Raw genomic sequence first — 24,666 nt, 5'->3', positions numbered from 1 at the left:
TTTGACGGAGACTTTCTTCCACGTGTTCGCCCAGTTGAACAAGGCAGACTTCAGGTTGTAATGCTGAAGATTCTGCAAGGTCTGCTCCCCACGTGTATCCTCGAGCATCTCTTCATCTTCCAGCACCAGCATCACCTCGTTCAGAAACCTCCGACAGTACAGTCTCTTGGCAGTCATGATCACACCCTGGTCCATTGGTAGAATCATAGCAGTCGTATTAGGTGCCAGAAACACACCTAATCCGCCAGTCAAAAGCAACCAAATCTTTCTCAGACAGATGCACGGGAGCATTGTCCAGGAGCAGGAGTGCCTTCACCTGGATGTGAGCAATTCTAAGGATCTCCGTTTGACAACGGATAGCCTCCATGATGAAATGTCTGTGGAACCAGTCTCTTGAAGATCTTGGCAGTAAACCAGGCCTTCACAGAATGGTACCACACATAAGGCAGGCTATCCATCAACCCATGGAGACAACATGGTTGTTTTGCATGTCCAACAACAACAGGTGTGAGGCGGTGCGTCCTGTTAGCATTGGCACAGCACAAAACAGAGGCACGTTGTTTGGATATCTTCCAACCAGGCACAGACATCTCCTTTTCCTCTGTCAGGATGTTGGTGGGTAAGGAGTGGTAGAACAGACCAGTTTCGTTAGCATTATAGACTTGACCAAGGGCAAGGCCCTTGTCCTTGATCAGGCACTGCACTTTCTGGTGAAACAGGCCTGCTTCCTCCGCTGCCGCGTCCAAGGCCTCGCCTTGTGCCTTACAGGCAGCATGTCCATGGCGGAGCTTGAAGCAAAAGAGCCATCCCTCGGAAGTCTTGAAGTCCTGCACGTTGTGCAGCCATGCAAACTTCTCAGCAGCAGCCTTCACCTTGGTCCCACGCACTAGCACTCTGGCACCACATTGCTGACGGAACCACATCAGTGTCGATCGGTCGATAATGGCGTGCCGGGCCTGGGCCATTATCTTCCTGTCACCGCGACATGTGCATTTGGCAAAGTCCTATCCATACTGTGTAAGCTTGCCACATGACTTCTTGATATCAAATAATGTTGAATGGGCTAGATCATATTCGCAAAGAATGCTTCCTGTGGCAGTAATAAAATGACGCATTGCGCTTTTTCCTTTAATTGACAGCAGAGAGAACGAACTGGAGTAACACAGAATGCAGTGTAGGCTCAGAGTCCCTGCAGTCTAACTAGCTCGGTGGCCTTCTGTCCACTGTCTCACTCTCTCACCACCCTCACACCAGCTAACTTATGTCTCCCTCTACCACCGCCGCCTGCCGTTTTGCTTCCCAAAACCATGACCCCACCCCCACCTGTTTAACTCCCTAACAGGCAGTACGCTAAAGCCAAACTACTGACTCGTGAGATTCATAAATTATTTGTAATATACATTACTCATACATCATAAATTGTACATTGTACATTACACATTACATTCCCCCCTGATTTTCAAATCACACATTGAATATTATACATAATACATTATGGTATATACATTACCTAATAATCTAATCACATACATTACACATTACACTTATTACATTATAAAATATACATTATACATTACATTTCCCTAAAGCCTCCTAACCACACAGGCCACATAATCAAGGTCTTCTAATCCTCGAAGAACACCTCAGCAGCTCACGTTCAGGTCCACTAACAGTTTCACCATGATCAGCTTCCACCACCTCATCAACTCTGGCAGGAAGCTGAATAAGAAGTGCCTCATCGTCAGTGTCGCCAGCAGAGTACTCAGCTCGAGTTCCTTGTGAGCTGCAGCAATGGAGATCTCTGAAGTGGCGAGGTACCCCATCTACTTCGACAGCTTGGTCAGACTCTGTTCTCGTAATTGTACCTCTTTTGTGTCTTTCATCACACCGAGCATTAGGCAGCTTTACCCAGATTTCTTCCCCAACCTGGTAGAGGCTGTCCACTTCTGGTTCATTCTCCCTGTGGGGGTCCACTTTGCAAACTCTGACTGAGTACCTGTACAGCATGTTGGCCGGAGCAGTCAACGATTTGCAGTCATCCTGAGGCATCAGATTGTACAAGTACACTGCTTCTGCTATGGAACAGCTCTTCCTTGCAGCAATGACTTTTATTGTACGATGGCACCTTTCGACTATACCATTTTCAGAAGGAACATATGCACATCTCAAGCGGAGGCGCACACACCATTGCACTGCGAAGTCTGCAAACAACCTGCTTCGAAAGGCTGTATCATTGTCTGTTAACAGTTCTTCTGGTGCTCCATGCCCACAGAACACTGCCTCCAACTCCTCAATAATGCTTGCGCTGGTCTGAAGCCTCAGCCAGCACCAGATAACAAACCGTGACAGTCCACAGTCAATAAGAGTCAGGTACGACTGGCCACCATTGTGAGTAATATCCATGCCAACTCTCTGCCAAACTCTCTTAACGCGCAGGCTTCCCTTTTTCCACTTCACAGGTGCTGGGTCAGTGGACTGGCATACTTCATGGTTGTTGACAACAGTTTGCACCTGCCGCCTGGTGACTGCTGGGTTGGCTCGCTTTACAAAATAAAGTGTTCGTCTCACTCCTGGGTAACCTGCAGAATGATGTATCTTTGCAGTCTCATAGCCAGTTATGCCAATGCCAGCTGCACACACAAGTCGTACAGCTGCAGGACAGGGAGTGGAAACCTTCAGCCATTGCTGCGGCACACGTGTAAGGCTGTAAGCTGTATTGCTATTGGAAGGAACAAAAGTGACTGTCAGCTGGAGACTGCACTTCTCTATCAGTGACAGCACTATCCCTACTCTCCTCCGGATTTTCATCGCACTGGCTGCCTTGGTCTTGAGCCTGCTTCTTCCTGATAGGCCATCTAAAACTCAGCAATGAACTGTTGAGGAATCAGTCAACAGCTCCACTTTCCTGACCTTCCAAGCCAAAGCAAGGTTCAGACCTTTTATGACATCATCCAGTTCAGCCATGTTGATGTGACATGCAACATCCTTGCACAGCCAGCTGGCGTCTTCAATGATGCATTCGTCAATCTCAGCTGCAACATCGAGTGCCAAAGAGCTTGCGTCTACCCAAACCCTGGTCTCATCACCTTTGACATCCCATCGTCCTCGCACGGGGTCATTCCTTCTGACTTCTTCCACAGTTTGTTCCAGTAAACCTCTTATCTCTCCATTGGTGATATCTTCATCCCAGCTCTCTGTAGCATGATTCGTTCTCCTCATAATGAAGGACGTTGCTATTCGCAGCCATCCGCACACAGGGTAGTGGCCCACCAGCTTGCCACAGTAAGAGAGTACTGACCGCCGCATCAGCACACTCGGCACACCACCCACCTCGTTATCCCTTCTCCAAACAAGATGTCCCTGTTCCCCCCAGACTCTCGGGTCCAATACCCCTGCTCCATCAGCAACTCGTTCATGTAGCTTTCTGAACAGCCTGAAGTTCCTTAGATGTTCTTCCATGTGACTGCCCTTGACAGCATCCTCATTCTCAAATATATTGTCAGTGTAAGCTGACGTCCCCCCTTTCACATTTGGATCTTGCAAAAGTACACAATTCAAAATTGCATTCATTACCTGTGGTGCAGTGTTTAAGCCAAAACCTAAACGAGTCAGGCAATACCTCCGACCCTCAATAATCACTGTCTGGTACAGCCATAGAGATTCATGGATCCTGACTTGCAAGTCCGCCATTGTCAAGTCTATCACCAACACATTTATCCCTTGTTTGCGCCACTCCCGCAGTCTGTCTGCACATAAGTCTGAGTTTGCTGTGAATGCATTGATGCACGAGTTTAGCTCTCTAAAGTCCATTATGGGCCATACTTTCCTTTTATTCTGCTGCACCACTGCCATCAGTGGAATTAGTCCCTTGAGTGGTCCATATTTTTCTTCATCAGATGGAAGCAGCCAGCCATCTCTGATCCATTGTGTTAACTCGCCTTCATACAAACCTTTCACTTCACGTAGCACTGAGTATGCGTCCACCTGATTCTGTAGAGCACCTGGCTCCTTGCCTCCCATCCACTTCCAAGCTGCTGTCCAAGAGTTAGTCTCAGGGTCGTAAATTGTGCTGAAATCATGCTCGTTGACTCCCGCTACAACGTTGGCAACTGACCAGACTGACGACTCTTCTAACCCAAAGCTCACACCATCCTCTTCACCAACTGTAACCCCTCCAAGCGCCCTGATGCTGTCCATTCCAAGAATAAACATGAAACCAAGAGGCATTAAAGTAGTCACATTCACACCATGTCGGTTGAAGGTCCATTGCTAAGCTGGAGATGAACGATGCCTGTTCCTTTACACCGCCACTTCTCCCCACTCACAGTGACCAAACTGACAGCCTCCTTCCTCCATGCCTTGCAGCACAAGACGTGGGCAATGCTCTGTGAACAGCCGATGTCCACCAGCACACAGTGCTGAACTCCATCCACTGTTAATACAGCACTTGGCAGCTCCTCACTCACTGGCCTTTTTGAGAGGAGGCTGGCGCTGACGCCCCCTCTCCATGGTCGTTTCCCGGACACTTGGAAGTGATGGGCTGAAACCATCACATTGGTAGCATCGCACACACTGCCGAGAGCGACCTCTAACACCCCTCGTTGCCCCTTCACTCCGTGTTACCATGGTGGCAAGCTAAACAGTCCCTAGCGAGATGATTTGGACTGCTGCACACATAACATCTTCTACTGGTAGCAGCCGCACAAGACTCATCACCAGTTCTCAGTTAGGCGCCGAGGCACATTTCCGATGTTTCAAGGGGGCTCTCATCCCTGATAACCGCCCTTGCCCTCACAAGAATCTGGTCCAGGTTGAGATCTTCTATACACAACCCCGCCCCCAGCAACTAACGAATGTTCTCTGGCAGCCCAGCCATGAAAGCACAGGTGAGCGCCTTATCAGTCAACCCGCCAAACAGGAATGCCAGGTGCCACAGTTCTGCCAAGAACACATCTGGCAACTCACCATTCTGTAACTTCCTGCTGATGAACTGTTCATAAGCCTCATGTGGATCCACGGCAAATGCAGCCACCAACGCCTTCTTCTTCTTCTCGGTTGTGTTCTTGTCTGTCTCTGACAGCTACAGGTACACAGCCAAGGCACCCCCAGTGAGGCGGAGAGTGATCATGCTTGCCACATCCGTGACACCTCGTAGTTTACACACAAGTTCCAGTTTTTCCAGCCACTCTACCACAGACTGTGCACCGCTGCCGTCATACTCCGGAATCAACTTCAGGTCGAAGTAACCCTCAGGAACCTTTCCTTCCATACTGCCGAGATAGCTTGTGGCAGTAATAAAATGAAACATTGCTCTTTTTCCTTTAATTGACAGCGGAAAAAACAAACTGGAGTAACACAGAATGCAATGTAGGCTCAGGGTCCCTGCAGTCTAACTAGCTCAGTGGCCTTCTCTCCATCCTCACACCAGCTAACCTTTATCTGCCTCTACTGCCACCACCTGCCGTTTTGCTTCCCCAAATTATGACCCTGCCCCCACCTGTTTAACTCCCTAACAGGCAGCACACTAAAGCCAAACTACTGACTCATGAGACTCATAAATAATTCGTAATATACATTACTCATACATCATAAATTGTACATTGTACGTTACACATTACAATCAACCTTGCCCAATATCTCATGCTTCTTCTCCAGACTCAGAACCTTCCTCTTCTGCTTCTCAGGTGGTGGTGGGGCCATCACCACACACACGAGAGTACAGCAGAGCAGGGCCACAACCTGGAAAAGGTAGGGGACCACCACAAAAACAACCCTGTTCACAGCCATTGTTGCAAGCAGAACCACTCATGAGGGGCAGATAGGAAGGAACAGAGGTGCAGTCTTCTGTTCGCTGGCAAGCAGTACAGTACGGCACTGCCATATTGTACCCAACGGTTGCTTTCGAGCACAGAGGAAGCAACACGCAGCAAACTGACATCTGTATATAAGGTTCACTTCCGTTTGCCCAGGCAAGGGTTAGTACATGATGGCAACAGCAGATGGCCATTACATCACCACTTCAGGCAGTGTATGACTAATGTGGCCTGCCAAGTGGCTTTGACCATTCGGTAGGGAAGCAGACAGGCACGCGTGATGAGGGGTTTCCGCACCAATCCCGGAAGCCGAAGGACTCCTGCCATTTGGCGTAGAGGCAGACGGGCGGTTTTATTGTACATTTACTCATGGCCTGTGGTCTGTGTTACACAAGCGGTGGCCTCCGATACCCCTCAGCCAGGAACAACACTCACTGTGTCCGCTCAAAAATAACCGTAGAATTTTCTCAAAGATATGCTCAGTGTGTTTCCCAGGCAAAATTACATAGGTTGTCTTTACCTGACCTTACCGGTCCTAACCTATCCCAATAGGACTGATTGGCTAAGGTGGCTGACTTTGGTATTGAAACAAATACCCATACCAAATAGAACTGTATTGTACAGTATTTGGTGCTGTACATACACACAGTGCTGTACTGTGTACAGTACAGTACTATCATGTGCACTGATACAGAAATTACTGTACTGATATTGTAATCAGCATGGGAAGGAATCTCTCTTTTTTTCTTTGTGTGTGTAGTGTGAGTGCCTCCCGGTGGCCTTGCGATTTTTGACCTTCGGTAGAGAGATGGACGGCGCTGTCAGTGAACATGTACTCTTGGCTTGTGGTCTGTGTTACCTGTGCGGTGGCAGTGAGGAAAGAGCTAGCTAGGTGGCCACGTGATACTAGACACTTGGTGGAGATCCCTACGGACGTTTTGACACTGCTTGTAAGTTATGGTCATATTGCTCGGGTGCTGGAGGTTCATTGGGAGTGATCGGATGAGTACACGGCTTTGACCGTTCAGTACAGGGGCGGACTGACATTTTAGCACCGGTTGTTGGTTACGGACTACTTCCCGCTCATGGCTTGAGCCCAGCAGCCACGATACTGAATGTTTAGACATGTCGGCTGGCTGACCGAAGTTCTTGGACACTTTTACTTCCGGATAATAGCAAATAAATTCGCATAATGGTTTAATAGAGCCAAGGTCCAGCATCCAGATATATATATATATATATATATATATATATATATAGTTGAGATAGTATTTCTATCAATTATATAGTTCAGTTGTTATCACACAATAGTTGAATTCCATTGTACATAGATATAATAATAAAATGATACATGGAATAGTGATATTTCAATTGTGGAGCACACTAGCATTGTCTGGATGAGTTCAGGGAGCTGTTGTCTCTCCTGACATTGAGAGGACTCTCCCTACGTGCTAAGGGGTCTTTGTATGCAGCATGTTGTTAGGAGTGTGATGCTGTATGGTATTGAGACCTGGGCAGTAAAGAAAGAGGATATTCACAGACTCAAACATACAGAAATGACGGATTAGGTGGATGTGCAGTGCATCCTTGCGTGCAAGGCCTGGGGGGGCTGGGTTTACGATGGAAGAGTTGAGAGGTGGGGTGGGACTGGAGTATATTGGTGTTGTGATGAGGAGAGGTAGATTGAGATGTTTTGGGCATGTGGAGAGGATGAGAGATGATAATTGGGTGCAGAAGGTGAGAAGCGTTAATATTGGGGGTGGGGTTGCGAGGGGTAGAGCTAGAAAGACGTGGGACGAGGTCATTAAATGTGACCACAGGGTTAAGGAACTGAACAGGGAGGCTGCCATAGATCGAGCATCATGGAGAGCCGCCACTAGGTGACCAAGGCCAATGCATGCAAGCATGTTGGAGCCCACAAAAATGAAATGAAATGAAACAATATAGAGATGTTGTCCTTTTCTTTTCTTTATGTCTTTCTCTTGTCTTTCTCTTGTTATTTATTTATTTGTTTCAATAATCTCACAATTGAGTATTGGTCCTCATGATTTTTACACTTTTAGTAGTGTTCAAATTATTTTCTATTTGTTTTTCTGTGCTATTAGTGTGATAAATGTCTGTCCTCTTGTTCTTTGCGATTGTTCTTTTCTCACTATCTCATTAACTATTTCAGTGTAGTCAGTTTACTTTTTCGTCATTTTAATTCCTTCATTTTTTTTTTTTTTTTTTTTTTTTCCCATTTTCTGTCTACAAATGTTATCTGATTCATATTGCACTGTTAGTCAACATATGTGCGGACACTGAGTTCGGCCAGCTTCAGCCTCCTGTGGAGACTGCACCATTCCTGTTGCAGTTCTGATTTCGTGCAGTCTGCGTTCCATCTTCCTGACACAATAATGCACTGCACATGTGGTGAAAATGAAACCAATGAAAGAGAAAGCCACTGGGGGAAACACAAAGACCGGATGTACCCATGAATGGCTGAAGGCCAAGGAAAACTGATCCATAACAAAGTCAGTTTCATTGAGAAATGTTAACATACGCAAGTTGGCAGAGGTGATGGAAAGATTCTCAAAAGGTAGGGTAGAATTCATGTTGATAGGTTGAAAGATGTAATTCGTGTGATTGCGTACTGCCTGGTGGTAACGAGTAGCATAGGTAATGACAGATTCAGATTAACTGTACAATAGTCAGGGGTTATATAGAGACCACTAGCAGGCACTGAACGAACAGAAGAACCAGGACACATGATACTAACGGAGATGGGGACAGTGAAGAAGACGTACTGGACGTGGTTCAGATAAGTGTGATGCACTGGAAGTTCAGGAACCGGAACAAAGGAACAGGCAGAGTGTACAGAATGGTTGCGAATCAAGGCAGTTTCGCAGGGTGCAGCACTACTAGGGAAAAAAGCCGAAAAGTGAGCAGCACAAAGATGAGACGTAGGGGTAAGGAAAGAACATCTGGTGAGATCACTGGAGGAGATGAAAGCAAGGGAAAGATGATTATGGGATAGGAGGAAATATTCCGAGAGAACAGATGCCTGTAATGAGGAGTTATTGAACCAGAAAGGAAAAGGAATAATTTGGAAGAGGTTGATGGTGATGGTAGAATGAAGGGGAACATGAACCATGACATCCTTAGCGAGGAAGGTGGCCTCAGGTACTGGATAGTAGAATTGTAGAGAGGAGAATAATAGATAGGCAAGGTATGTGGAAGGTATTAAGAATATATGGAGTGGAGGGGAAATTGTTGAGTGCTGTGAAGAGTATGTACGAGGGAGCTAGGGTTACGGTGCGAGTGGATGGTGAGCTGAGTGAGTTCTTTGATCTCAATGTGGGACTGAAACAGGGTTGTGTGATGTCTCCATGGCTGTTTAACCCGTCACGTCCCGAGGTTTTCCGCACCTCCGACATCCCCCAGTCCCGAGGTATTTTCGATTTTTTTTTTTTTTTGGCTAAAACCTTCGCTTTTGGTGAGAAACATCGAAAATTCATAGAGAAATCGCTCACCTGAGGTTTAAAGTGCCCAATCCAGGTAGGAGTTCCTCCTTACCTGAGTGGGTTTTCTAACATGCTGGCACCAAAGAAAACGAGTTCTATGGGAGGGTAACTATTTTATCCACTCATAAACGGTATTTATTTATTTACTTGGTACGAATGTATATGTAGTATGACAGTATATTGGTTTTCAAGCAGTAATAAAGGCATTATAAGCATTGTTTCACTCACTAACTAATCACCATACCTGACCTATTTTTGCCACACTACCTGATCATTATTTCTGGCTGTTTCTTCTTCTAATGCTATGTAAACATTGTCCTCCACATTGTCATCGATTGGGGAATCACTCTGGCCCTGAATAACTTTACTAGCCAGGTCACTGGTAACAGGTCCTTTGCCAAGACAATGGCGTGAGGGGGGGAGGGGGGAGGTTATGCAGTGTAAGGCATTGTCCCTGCTTGGTATCTTGTACAGGAATAGAGGAAGGTGTCCCGTGTATACATACGAAAAATCACGTGCGAAAATTGAAAATTGTGCAAATTAGGTACCTTGCAATTGCACGACGTACTGGTACGTCGCCGGGACTGGCAAATGCAAATCGTGGTGACGTACCCATACATCGTCGGGACGGGGCGGGTTAATATATACATGGATGGGGTTGTAAAGGAGGTGCAGGGTAGGGCAGTGGATGTGGGGGTGGCTCTAATGAATGAGGGTGAGATTTGGAAGCTTCCGGTGTTGTTCTTTGCTGATGATACAGTACTTTTGAGTGAAGATGAATGGGAGTTGCAAGGTTTGGTGAATGAATTTGGGACAGTGTGTAGGAGGAGGAATCTGAAAGTTAATGTAAACGAAAGTAAAGTTATGGTGTTTGAGAGGAATGAAGTCACAGAGTGTGCAGTGAGGTTGGATGGTGAGGATATGGAGAATGTGAGTGCATTCAAATACTTGGGTAGTGTGATGAGTAAGGATGGAACTTTGGGGGATGAAGTGCATGAAAGGGTACAGCAGGGAAGGAAGGTCGTTGGTACACTGAAAGCAGTGATGAGAAATAGGGAGGTGAGTATGGAAGTTAAGAAGTCACTGCATGATAGTATTGTGATCCCTATCCTGATGTATGGAAGCGAGGCATGGACCTTGCAAGAGGGGAACAAGTCAAGAGTGAGAGCAGTGGAAATGAGTTACTTGAGAGGAGCATGTGGAGTGACGTGGAGGGACAGGTTGACGAATGAAGAAGTGAAGGAACGATGTGGGGTGGATGTGGATGTGGTTGAGAAGATTAGGAGAAATACACTGAGGTGGTTTGGATATGTGAAGAGAATGGAGAATGAAAGACTGACTAAGAGGGTGTATGTAGGTGAGGTGGAGGGAGGGAGAGGGAGAGGTAGACCGAGGATGAGGTGGAGGGATGGAGTTGAAAGGTATATGAGGGGGGGGGGTGAGTTGGGGGGAGGGTAGTCAAATTGTGGGTGACAGAGCGACTTGGAGGCGTTTTATCTGCGGCCACCCTTTGCAGGATTAGGGCGTCAGGCTATAGATAGATAGATAGAATAATAGCACTGGAGACAGGTCAAATGTAGAACGAGCCCATTCTAATACAGAGCAAAGAGCAGAGGTAGGTACTAAGTCTGCAGTGACACAACCATCAACTATAATACGAACTAAGGTAGGGACTTGTGAGAGAAGAGTCAGTGGATAGTTGAAGGTTATCCATATGGAGTTTAACATAGAGGAGCTCAGAAACAATGTTAATTTTAGAAATTCGCCTCTTCAGAATTCCTGTGAAGTTGTTCAGAGTGCAAGTTACCTCATTTAGGTGGGCTGTGATCTTCTGCAACATAGTGTGTTGTACCTTTATTACTCAACTTTGAGACTCAAAGGCATTGGCCAAGTGAGCTAGGTTGGACTTGAAACCAGAGAGATCACAAACTGTTGTGACTCCAAATAAGCTGCTTTGAATTTCACCTCCAGTGTCAAAGAGACCTCGTTTCACACGTGAATGACCTACAGGTGTCTGACTGGAAAATGTGTCATTTAGTTGAGAGAACCTGTCCTTGATATACTCCATTTGCCAAGAAATCAGTAGATATAGAGGGTACCAAAACTGATCTGGGTTGTTTCCCCACAATGCTCGATAATTGGGTCTGGATTTCATCCAATTGGCGTGCAAAGTGAGGCAGGGCAATGGCTACATCAGCCAGGGGCTCAGGATCATAGTGCAGGGAGACTACATCCTCAATCACCATTACCTCGCCTCCTGAGCCGACCAAGGCCCTGGGACGTACTCCACCATTGTCCTCACCCAACCTGGACCCTATCAGGGTCAGCACTGCCAGCAGGTATACCGCAAACTTCTTACCTAGAAAATAAGTTCGAATTAATGGGAGAGGTCATGAAGAGGTTTATGTATAGAATGCAGCTTGGATCGATATTCATTGGTTGAAGAAGGGGGAAATGTAGGTGAAGAAGGTTCAGACTGAGGAATAGGTGAAGCAGTGGAAATTAGTTATTTGAGAGGAGCGTGTGGAGTCACATGAAGAGACCGACTGACAAATAAGGACGTCAAGGAGTGTTGTGGTGTGGATGTGGATGTGATAGGAAGCATTAGGAGAAACACTCTGAGGTGGATTGGCCATGTGAAGAGGATGGAGAATGAGAGACTGATGAGGAGAGTGTATGTGAGTGAGGTGGAGGGAGAGAGAGGGAGGGGAAGGCCAAGGATGAGATGAAGGGATGTATATGAGAGAGGGGTGTGTGAATTGGGAGCAGGGCAGTGAAATGGCAAGGGACAGGGTGACGTGGATGCGATTTGTTTGTGTCCACCCCGTATAAGGGATTAAAGCGTCTGGCAATAGATAGATAGATAGAACTCACTCAGCTCACCATCCACTCACACCTTAGCCCTAGCTCCTTTGTACATACAATTAACAGCATTCAGCAATTTCCCCTTCACTCCATATATTCTTAATACCTTCCACATGCCTTGCCTATCTGTTCTGTCATAAGCTTTCTCCAAGTCCATGAAGGCAGCATACACTTTCTTTCCCTTCTCTAGATACTTCTTCACTAAACATCTTACAAGTAGAACAAATATCTGATCTACACACCCATTTTCCTTCCTAAATCCACCTTGTTCTTCTCCAACTAGCTCCTCTGTTATATGCCTCACCCTATCAGTGAGTATTCTACCATATATTTTTCCAGTCACACTAAGAAGGCAAATACCTGTATGGTTACCACATACTTCTCTCTCCCCTTTTCCTTTGTATAAAGGAACAATTATACCTGATTTCCAGTCGTCTGGAACCCTTCCCTCTTCCCAAACCAATCTACACAACTTCCATATCCACTCCACAACAATGTCACCCCCATATTTCAGCATTTCACCACACATTCCAACAATTCCTTGGGCCTTTCCCATCTTGATCTTCATTGCTTCCACTACTTCTGCCCTACGTATTTCTTCCCCCCTCGTCTCATCTCTTCTTCTCCCAGCCATTCCCCAACCACTTATACTCGCACTGCTCTCACTCTCTGCATTCAACAAATCCTCAAAGTGCTCCTTCCATCTCCTCAATTTCTCTGTCTTCTCCATCAGCAGTCTGTGGTTCCCATCTTTCACTCCCCTACTATTTCCCCTTTCACCCTGTCTTACTTTCTTTACCTCCTTCCAAAACAATTTCTTACTCTCCCTACATTTTACATTCAGATTTCTCCCAAACTCTTCATCCACATTCTTCTTACTCTCTTTCGCCAGTCTCTTCACCTCCCATCTCCTACTCACATATACCTCTCTCTTCTCTCTCATCTTCCCCCTTACCTCTACTCGCTAGCCATTCACTATATGCCTTCTTCTATTGTTCCACAGCTTGTTTCACCTCATCATTCCACCATGCTGTCCCTTGCACACCCTTGCATCTCCTCCTTACTCCACAAACCACCTCACACGCTGCGCCTATCTCTTCCGTGAATATCTTACATACATCTTCCACCCCTTCCATCTGCTCTAACTCTTACATTCCCAATTTTTCTTCTACTATGCTCAAATACTCTGCCACTTTCTCACTATCTTGCAACTACTCCACTCTTCTCACAGGAGCTGTTTCCTTCTGTCTTTCCCTTTGTCTCTTCACCCATTTTCTTTGCAGCCTTACCTTCGCTATCACTAAGTGATGGTCCGAGATTCCATTCCCCCACCTTCTCCAATATTAATATAGCAGTCCAGTGTGAAATAGCCCTATTATGCATTCAGTATGGATGGTGGGTTTTAGCTCTGAAGTGGTGGCATGTGGAGGTGTAGAGTAACGGTCTGTGAAACCTATGCCTAGAGTCAAACATATTTAAGAAAAAAAAAAGGGCTGCTGGTTTTATAATGCCTAGGCCTCCTATCCAGGGTGGTAGTGCTGGAAGATCCCATTCTTCTGGTGTGGGGGTGTGGCCATTGGTCAGTGATGGGAGGAATGACTTCCTAATAGCATCCTCCATTGGTTGTAGCAGCAACCCAATGTTGGGGATGGTCCACATCATGAAGATCTATTTATACTTCACATCGTATGCAGCATGGGGCTCAGTTTTTGCTTGGTTGGATAGTAAATGTTGTTTCTTCTACCCGTATCTTCACATTCACACATATTTGTCTTTGTATTCCTTTGTTCCAGTCACTGCACCTAGATGCCCCTGGCCTTCTTTTGTCACTGCCACCTTTGTATCTCTAAAGACTTCCTGCGCATTAAGTTTCATGATCAAGATGGACTTACTTGCAATAGGGAAATACAAAGACCTACTTCAGGACCGTCATATGTTACAAGGTCCCACTATTTGCCAGCATCTGTAAGATCATCTCCATAGGCTGTTTGTTTTACATTGGTTGCTTTGTGTTTGATCAAGTGTTGCAGCACAGTTATAACCACGGCATACATAGCCATAGCCATGGAGGTTCACCTCCATCATACTGTCATTGTTCAGTTCCTTCCATCTTGCTACTTTTGTTTAGTTTTCCCCCATAAGTGTTCATTTTCCCTCTTGAGGAATGACCAGTATATTTCTGCTGCTGAGCTTCCTTTCTTTATTGTTCATTTCCCTATCTTAGGAATGGCAGTCATGCTGCTGCTGTTCATTTTCCCTCCAGCATTATTCAGTAGCTATCCCCTCTATTACGTAGCCATTATTCAGTTCCTGATATTCCCAATTCTTTCACCCCAGGAACCACCATTGTGCTGCCACTGTTCAGTTTCCTCTTAAATGTTGATGACTCATTGCTGGGGATGGTGGGTGCCGTATCTTCCATTGGCGGGGCTGTCATCAGGGGCCTTGCGACACAACAATGGATGCTGTTTTTCAGTGAGTCTTCTAGTTATTATCATAAACTGTTGTTTTGTTTTCTGTGATGTTTTATATATTGGTATATATACTTATTCTCTCTCTCTCTCTCTCTCTCTCTCTTTCATAATTTAGGAATAATTTTATAAGTAGCGGTATTGATACCATGTGCATGGTATTATTTATTTATTTACCATATTTCCCACCCTGTAATGAGCACCAGCATATAATGTGCACCCATGCTTTGGCAGTAGGTATTTAGGGGGGGGAAAAAAATTGGTTTAATATACAAATCATTCATATTCAGCATCCACCAGTAAGGTGTGGGAGGAAAATAATTTTCCATTAAGTTTTTTATTAATGTGAAAATACAGTGGAAGCTCCTATATCATGTGACCCTACACAGCGGATTCATAATACACGGCAGCATCATGCAGCAGTTCACAATATCAATAACTCACAGAAATTACATGAAATTTGCGAATGTAGCCTCAAAAGTGATGCTTTTCCAATGCCTTGTGTAATACGCGCCACGGTTACCTCAAGCCCACACATCTAGCCAGGTGTAAACCAGTTGTAGTGAAGCATAGGAATTACTAACCAATCATATTCAAGCATATCACTTTCTGTAAGCCAATCACAGCACTTCCCTCCCATGCCAAGCATGAAGGACACACGCACTTGACGCCCCGGCACCCAGCTCAGGTCGCTGTCTCCTCTCCATTGTTAGCGTGTGGTTCTGGTGTGGTTTGTTACGAGAGACTTTTTTTTTTCCCCCGTGCTTTCTCCACATGCCCAGTGTTATCATGGCTGATCGTAACCCTCCTAAGCCAACAACATCATCGAGAAAGGGCAAGAAGAAGAAGCCAGTGTTAACTTACACCAGAATTTAGATGTAATAAGGAAGATTGATGGCAGTGAGAAGAAAGCCAAAGATGCCCACCATTACAGGCTCAACGAAGTAGTAATCCCTCTAATATCTGAACGCCCAATATCCGAACATCCCCACTAACCGGACATAATCGTCCCAGGATCCAATATTCCCAAAATGGGCCAAAAACCGCAAAAAATTCGAAAAAAATCTGACTTTTTTCCCACTTGTAATTTGAAATTGCCGTGTGGTGCCGAACAGCTGTTACTCCATGGTCCCTTCACCCCTTCCTTCCTCCCCCCTCCCCCCTCCCCTGTCTGGGTTGCCATTTGGTATTTTTCATTACCAAATGTGGGACAGTTTGGTAATGAAAAATTCGTTTGGTAATGAATCAGAATAATGCATTACCAAATGGATTTTTCACATGTATGAGGATACACAGGATAGAGATGGTGGATTGTTTGCTCTCTCTGATTAAAATGCTACCCTACATAGCATGAAAATAATCAACATGGTGTTAATTATAAGGAGAGTGATTCGTATTTCCACTTGTATATATAATTAGTGAAGAATAAATGCCAGCTTTACGAATTTGGTAATGAAAAGTTAAATTTGGTAATGAAAGTTGAGGAGATTGGTAATGTGGCCGTTGCGATCTGGCAACTCTGTTACCCCGCCATCATCAACAGTCACAGCCTAACTCCGATCGAGAGCAGATACTTATAGCAGTGCAAGCCACAGGTGCTTGTTTTTTGTGAATAAACAGTGAATAAACTGCAATACCTCGCCACTAGATCACACGGGAATTTACAGTGTTGTGCAGTGTTAAGAAATTAGAATTTAGAATGCAGAGGATTAACTGTGGACTGCAAACTGGCGGTTCAAACGAGTCCAGGAGCCAGGGACTTGTAAGTACCCAGAATGTTTAATATTTTATAAACTTACCTCTAAAACCTCATTTTACGGTTCTTTTGCATTTATTTCAGTCTTTTATGACCCTTATTGGTGTGATTTGGGTCTTAAATAGGTGCAATGCATGTCCAGAGGGAGTTGTATAGGTGTTTTTCTGAGTTAGGGTCCATAAGTACAAGTCCAGGATGGTGGGGCCCAATATCCGGACAGGATCACTATCCGGACATGCCTTTGGCTCTATTACATCGGATATTGGAGGGATTACTGTAATTCTTTACCAAACAGGTGTGGCAATTCCACCTATATTATAACAAACTCACAATGTCAGATTAAGTAATTTTGGTACATATGCAACACAGATAGTTAACTGTTTTAGTTAACTGTTTTGAGTTGTGACTGCAAGAAGTGAGTGGAAAAAAACAAAGTACTGTATACCTAGTTTAGAGTATTTAACCCCTAAAAGACAGGTGTCCGCATATGCCGTCTGAGTGTACTAGGGCCAAAAAGATGGGTGTCTGCATGTGAGGTCACATTCCCCTCACCCCACACCCCTCTACACCTGCCATCCCCCTACCACCACACCCACACCCTCACCACCACTCCTCACCTCCACCACCATGCCTCCCCCACACCCCCAACCCCTCACTGCCACACCTCACCCCCACCACAACCCCCCCACACCCTTACCATCCCTACCCTCCCCCACACCCCCACACCCAAAACCTCACCCTCCCACCACCCCACAAACCCCCTGCCATTTTGCACCCGCCAATTATGCCCTTCCTGAGTGTGTCAAAACATTCCGATGCCTGTCTTTCAGGGGTTAAGGAAGCAAGCAGCTCGCCTGAGGCAGTGTTTACCGACGATCTCTCCAACTGGCTGTGTTGTTTGCAAACCACCGCTCTGACTAGACGCATTAGTGTATCATGCATTCTAAATCCTCATTTATACATAGCATTCAGCACTGAGTTTGTAAAAATGCCCAGCAGGTGTGGTAATCCAGGAATAATAACAAGTAACCTGCGAAAGACTCATTTCAATAGAAAATATGGAAAGGCCACGCCCATGTGGTAAAGAATTAAACAATGAAGCGATGACTCTTATGACAACACTGAGGCAGCTGAGGGCGACAGCGACACTGCTTCTGTTGTCACCTCCATGGACTTTAAGGAGTTTCTGAGGGAGGTTGATGAGGAGGAAGCGGCACACAGGCAGCAGCATGAGGCGGCAATGTGTCCACCTTGAGCTGAGAGACCGTAGCCCGCCTCAAGCCTCAGAACCACTCTCCCTTCCCTTGTCCACTCAAGTAATGTCGTCAGTCAGAGTTGGGTAAGAATTTTACAATATTGTTAAATCCCATTTAATATGCTTTACTAATTTCTTTTCCAGGTTGTTAGTGTTCACTGGTGGCCAGTTTGATGTAGGTTTGGGGATAAGGGGGGCAGCTTTTCCAAGATGACAGACCCATAGTAATTTTCCCCATAAGATTAGTTATTTCTAACTCACAGTATTCTCAAATCGCGGCTTGTGCTCAGTCTCATAAAGTCGTGATTTAGGAGATTCTACTGTAGTTGAACATATATATTTATCATTGCTGCCTTGCATGCGCTAACAGCAGTCAGCTGTCTTTAGTTGACCATCTACCAGTGCTTTTAGCATGATGCAGTAGCTTATGTGTGTGTTTATGTAACCCACAGAAGGCATAGTTTACTTATTATTTATGATATAGTAATGATAATGCCACTCATCTAAGTCTGTGTTATTGAAATCTTGATAATTATTAAGGCCATTGAGTGATTTGCTCCTTATTGTTGGTGGTCTTGGCTCTCATATTTCATTATTTTCACCACTCTGGCAAACAGGGTTTTGTGGCTACCAGTCACCTCAACCCATAGGCCTGTCCCAGACTATGACCTTCGTGGTATAATGCACTGGGTGATTTTTTAGTTATGAATCTTTGGTGAAAAGTGTGCATTATATAAAGGGAAATACGGTATTTGGAGTACTGCATTTTGAAAAAACCACTGGTAAGTTTGCTCTAATGGGCATGCCTTCCCCCCAGACTGTTCATTAGAATGAAGGTTTACCATACAGTACAGGCTCATGATCACTCCAGCCAAATCTGCCACCACACTTACCACCAGCAGAAAGTGTGAGCACAGTTACACTCCTAATGTCAAACTTGACAGTGTACTATCATGAACAAAAGTTCTTTCCACCAACCAGCCACTGTGTGAATCCGAAACACCTGAGAATCGAAAATGAATTATCTCAAAGAATTGCCATTTTCACCCAACAGATGGCGCACAGTTACGTTTATGAGGGGGGCAGGGAGGTTGGGAGAAGGAGGTGCAACAAAAGGAAGTTTGTATCTGGGGGCAGATTACATATCTTAATCACCGGATGTTGATATGGTTACGGTTGTGATAGAGATGGCTCATAATAAGAATGACACAAATAATGTTCACTAACAATATTTGTATGCATGGTGGATGTTGTAGCAGCAACAGTGGTCGAGTAAATATTATGATTACTATCGGTATACTGAAATCACACGTTTTAAGTGTTGAAACATGGGCATATGATACTTGTTACTAATATACAGTATTTGTTTTATTATTTTCAGTGTCGATAAACAGCCAGCTTTCAGACAGCCTGTATTACCAAACAGTCTTTTATTTTGTCTGTTATAAAATAATAGATTTTATTCCACACATTTGCCAGCACAGTAAATATCTTGCAGATAAGCAAATACATCGCACATTATTAAGTATATATCATCAACAAATGTTGCCTCCCCCACCAAGTACTAAATGTATTGCAGGAATTAGTGACTGAAATACACCTACAGTTACACCTGGCAGGTTTCCCTCAACCTCAGGTCAGCATGACAAAAGTGGTGTTCATTTTTCTTTGTTTTGCACTTTATCTTACTGATGTGCTACTTTAATGAGCAAAAATAGCACTGCATTTTTTCTCTCTTAGTAAACTAGCACCTTCAGTGAGGTTCATTCATTCATTCAATGCCAGACGCCAAGTATCCCAAACGGGGTGGCCAAGGGCTTAGAGTTAATTGTTTTTACAGGGAGGGGCACTAATCCTCCACCAACCCCACTTGACACGTAGGGATGCCAACAGCATCTGGTGTTCCCAGGCGGTCACCCCTCCAAGTACTAACCAGACCCAACATTGCTTAACTTCGCTGATGAGACGGGAAGCGGTGTACTCAACGTGGTATGGCCGTTGTAAATTTAAAAAAAAAAAAAAGGCATATTGTGTAGACTATAGCTATTGCTAACCTGTACCTTAGTTGAGGCAAACCTGTCGGCGCAACCTGAGCCTTGTCCTGACTCAACTGATGGGGATGGAATAGACAGTCTATACATGGTGCAAACACTATCAGCTTCCTAGACTCGTTAAATAGGTCTAGTAATCATGCAGTTACATAAGTTGTACACTCCGTTATTATCACTGTGCAAAAATAAAAACGTGTAGTCCACAACTTATGTAATAAAAACCAGTACCATACTGGAACTACAGTAAAACCTCGATATAACGGACTTCAATATAGCAGAGTTTGTTTTTATCGGACCCAAGGAGCCAACAGAACTTAATTCTTATGCATTAGGAAATGTCAGATAAAGTCAGAAGCAGTCTGCCTTTTGGAATAAATTAATAAACAAACGGAGGAGATGCCATAATATCGGTCCCTCCTCTGTCTTTCTCCTCCTCCATTCCTTTCCTTCTTTCTCATCTCTCTCCTCTCTGGTGAGAGAGGGAGAGGGAGAAGTGAAAGTGAAGGTGAAATTGAAAATGACAAATTGTGAAAATGAGTGTAAAGGTGAAGGTGAAGGAGAGCACAGAGGTGAATATGAAAGTGAATGTGAATGCCAAAGTCAACAGAGAGAGAGAGAGAGAGAATAAATACAGGAATGACAAGTGGCGTCCCCTTTGCATAAACAAATGAGGGAGATAGGCATAACCCTGGTCGCTCCTCTCTCTCTCCTATATTCCCCCCTTCCCTTTCTCTTTCTTGCTCCCAGAAGTGAATGTAAAAGTGATTGTTACTGATGGTAGTGTGAAGGTGAAAGTGAAGGTGAAAGAGGTTAAAGTAAATGTGAAAGTGAAGGTGAAAGTAAAGTCAAAAGTGAAGGTGAAGGTGAAGGTGAAAGTGAAGATGAAAATAAAGTCAAAAGTGAAAGTTCAGGTGAATGTGAAGGTGGAGGTGAACATGAGGGGGAAAGTGAAGGTGAAAGTGAAGGTGGAAGGTGAAAGTGAAATCAAATGTGAAAGTGAAGGTGGAAAGTGAAAGTAAAAGTGAACGTGAAAGTGAAGATGAATGTAAAGTCAAAACTGAAAGTGAAGGTGGAAGTGAAAGTGAGGGGGAAAGTAAAGGTGAAGGTGAAGGTAAAAGTGAAGTCGAGTGAAAATGAAGATGAAAGTGAAGGTGGAAGGTGAAAGTGAAGGTGAAGGTGAAAGTGAAGGCAAAAGTAAAGGTGAAGGTGAAAGTTAAGTTGAAAGTGACAATGAAGGTGGAAGGTTAGAGGGTGAAAGTGACTGAAAATGGAAATAAAGGTGAAGGTGAAAATGAATGTGAAAGTGAAGATGGAGAAAGTAAAAGTTAAGGCAAAAATGAAGATGAAAGTGAAGGTGAAACCAAAGGTCAAGGTGAAGATGAAGGTGGAAGTGAAGGTGAAGGTGAAAGAGAAGGTGAAAGTGAGTGAAGAGGAAGGGGAATGTGAAAGTAAAAGAAGGTAGAGAGAAAGTGAAGATGAGTGAAAGTAATTGTAAAGGTAAATGCGTGAAAATGAGAAAGTAAAGTTACAAGTGAAGGTGAAGGTGAAAGTGAGCATGGAAATGAATAAGAAAGTGAATATGAATGTCAACATGAACTGAAAGTGAAGTTAAAAATGAATGGAAAGGTGAAGATGAAGGTGACAATGAAGACAAAAATAGGTGAAGTAAAATGAAAGTGCCCAGAGAAAGAGAGAGAGAGAGAAAGAGGGAAATAAGTGCATAATTGACAAGCGTGCCACTTCACGTAACAAAAGGAGGAGGAAGTTCAGGGGGGTGTCCAGATGTCGGTTTTATCGGACTTTCACTTTTTTCAGACTGGCTTTGGCCCCAATTTGTTGGATATAGTGAGGTTTTACTGTATATTTTGGGTCTTAAATTGTCTATAATACACATAACTGATTATTGCATGTCAGGACCACCCATAAACAGGTGGTTAACTATCCAGGAGTGATGGTCTTCACATCTCTCATCACTTTCCTTTGTCTGTCTGTCTCTTGTAGAAATGTTTGCTTCTGTATTTGTTTATGATGGAGTTGGGGAGGTTGGGAGAGACTGTTGCCTTGATAGTAAGTTTAGGTGTATGTGACACTTGTATTTAATATATTTGTGATAATATTCAAATCTTAACAATCGACCATCTCTCTAACAACCTATTATACCAAACAATAATTTATTTGCTGTCTTGTAAATGTTTCGAGCTCATTCCACACATTACCAACACAAGGTAAATTGGCCTGTCTGTCATTACCCGTCCCCACTCCGGGGGGGGGGGGCTCGGGGACAAGTATTGTTATCACTCGGTGTGTTTGTTTGTGTGTTTTTTTTTTTTTTTTTTTTTTTTTTTTTTGACCCACACTGGGCATAGGCTTCACAGCCACCTTTCAAGGCCCAGTAGTCCTCCTATGTACCGCACACCTCTGCATGTCACCACTTCAGTGCTAACACCCACCATCCATACTGAATACATGCTAGGGCTGTCTCATACAGGACTGGTGTATTAGTATTAGCGGGGGTATTTTTACGACATATCAGCGGGTCTTCTGGTAGATCAGTAAAGTCTGATATTTATGAAATTCAAATTCCTTAAACTGATCCCTGCCCCAGCGGGATTTGAACCTGGGTCCGTTAGGACTGCAGGCCAACTCCCTACCAATTAAGCCACCGCCTCCCTGTTAACAACTTTACACGAAAACTACTGGTACGATTTTGATTAAAATTAGAGAGTTGGTGGGCTATGACCTTCTGATCACCTGATTAAATTTTGGATCAAATTGAGCCAAGGTCTAGGCTGTAGGAAGGGGTAAAAATCGTTTTTTCACCATAACTCCTTTCAGATTCGTCATATCGACATGAAAGCAAAACCTAAAGGAACGTCTTTCAAATCTGCTTTCTAAAACATGCCTTATTACTTCAGGGGGGTCACCCTTTAGTTAGCGGTGAGGGGGTCAGTGTCTGGTGGGTCAGGCCTAAAATTTCAAATGAGCATAAAATCGTCAATTTTCACCCGATTTACTCCAAGTGTTATTTTGACATCTTTGACTAGATATCCTGTCGTGTTTATATGTCAGCACTAAAATGACTGCCGGGGATGGGTTTGCTGTGCCTTCGCTCCACATTTTGTATTGGGATTAACATCACACTGTTATGTGAATATTGCAAGCAAATGTGACCCACAGCTCACCCTCACCTGTAGTGAGTGTGTATTGCAGGAAATAGTGCCCTACGTAAAGATGTGGTCACATTAGCAAGTTTCCGTCAACCACGAGTCAGTATAAAAGTAACAAGTGGTATACATTTTTTTTTTTCCCCCCCCTTTTAACAAGCTGCTTGTTTGTGGAAATATACTGTTGTTGTTATACTCCCTCAGTAAAGTAGCACCTTCAGTGGGGTATATTTTAAAGGCATGAAAATATGAATACCAACGTTCTTCCAAGCCCATTCCTTTGGTTGAGGGAAACCTGCCAATGTAAGCCCAGCTTTGGTGCGGGTGGGATAGCCAACTTATACAAGGGGCATTCACTACCAATGTGATAATAATGCAACTGCAAAAGTTAATCACTCCCTAATATTACTATGAATGTAAATAAAAACATGAGGTCCACAAATTATGTAATAAAACAAAGTGCTTAGTCCAAGTCTGTTATGGGTCTTAATCTGTTTGAGTCATGTGTAAGAACCACCCATAGACAGGTGGTGAACTGTCCAGGAGCGCTGGTCTCCATGTCCCTCATTAACTTCCTTTGTTTTTCCTACCTCCTCTGTCTGGCAGTGCCTTGTAAAACATGCTTACATTTGTATTTGTGCAAGTTGGTTGCTTATATATTTCATTACAAAGCATATTGCTGTACAGGCCTCTCCCAGGTACCATGTGAGGCCTGTGCAACCACTTCATAGCCTGGATGGTAGTGAACAGTACCTCCAGGGAATGACTTATTATGTTTTAGACATCCACCAACATGTATAAAGACATGTCTATTGCAATTTTTTTTCTTTTTCTGTGAACTTGGTATTTCATCATCACTATGACAATCGTTTTGTTACCTCAACATCTGGTGATTAAGCTACATAATCTCCACCCCATTACATACTTACAATCATGGCATCGGCCTCTCCTAGCCTCCCCAACCCCATCATAAACAAATGCAGAAGCAGACATTTCTACAAGAGACAGAGAGACAAAGGAGAGTGGTGAGAGACGTGAAGATCATCACTCCTTGATAGTTAACCACCTATTTTTGGGTGGTCCTGACATGCAGTAACCAGTTGCGTGTATCATTGACAATTTAAGACCCACAATATACTTTTAGTATGGTATTTGTTGTTATTACATAAGTTGTGGACTACACGTTTTTATTTTTGCATAATGATGATAACGGAGTGAACAACTTATGTAACTGCATGATTACTAGACCTATTTAACGAGTTTAGGAAGCTGATAGTGTCTGCACCATGTATGGACTGTCTATTCCATCCCCACCAATCGAGTCAGGATAAGGCAAAGGTTGCGCTGACAGGTTTGCCTCAACTAAGGTACGGGTTAACAGTAGCTATAGCCTACATAATATCCCTTTTTTTTTTTCACAATTTACCTCACTGAAGGTGATGGTTTACTAAGAGAGAAACTAAAATACAGTGCTGTATTTGCTCATTAAAGTAGCCTGTCAGTGAGATAAAGTGCAAAACAAAACAAAAATGAACACCACTTTTGTTATGCTGACCTGAGGTTGAGGGAAACCTGCCAGGTGTAACTGTAGATGTATTTCAGCCACTAATTCCTGCAATACACTTAGTACTTAGTGGGGGAGGCATCATTTGTTGATGATATATATATAATAATGTGCGATGTATTTGCTTATCTGCAAGATATTTACTGTGTTGACAATGTGTGGAATAAAATCTATTATTTTACAACGGACATAATAAAAGATTGTTTGGTAATACAGGTTTATCT

General features: G+C 44.1%; 1 protein-coding gene and 1 pseudogene across 1 annotated transcript in view; one reads left to right on the top strand and one right to left on the bottom strand.

Moving 5' to 3' along the window:
* The window catches only part of LOC145401926 (proton-coupled folate transporter-like), a 106,946-nt gene that overhangs the window by 64,748 nt on the left and 17,532 nt on the right, over positions 1-24,666 (top strand). The window contains exon 5 of the mRNA XM_080274031.1: positions 14,519-14,656. Coding sequence (XP_080130157.1) covers positions 14,519-14,656 — 138 coding nt within the window. The remainder of the gene's footprint in view (positions 1-14,518; positions 14,657-24,666) is intronic.
* On the bottom strand, positions 19,548-19,666 carry LOC145402429 (5S ribosomal RNA; annotated as a pseudogene).

Source organism: Coenobita brevimanus, chromosome 57 (assembly GCF_032717465.1).
Source record: "Coenobita brevimanus isolate Jiangsu-jjx chromosome 57, ASM3271746v2, whole genome shotgun sequence".
Lineage (NCBI taxonomy): Eukaryota > Metazoa > Arthropoda > Malacostraca > Decapoda > Coenobitidae > Coenobita > Coenobita brevimanus.
Note: the sequence above shows the minus strand (reverse complement) of the source record. Positions and strands in the feature narration are given on the sequence as shown.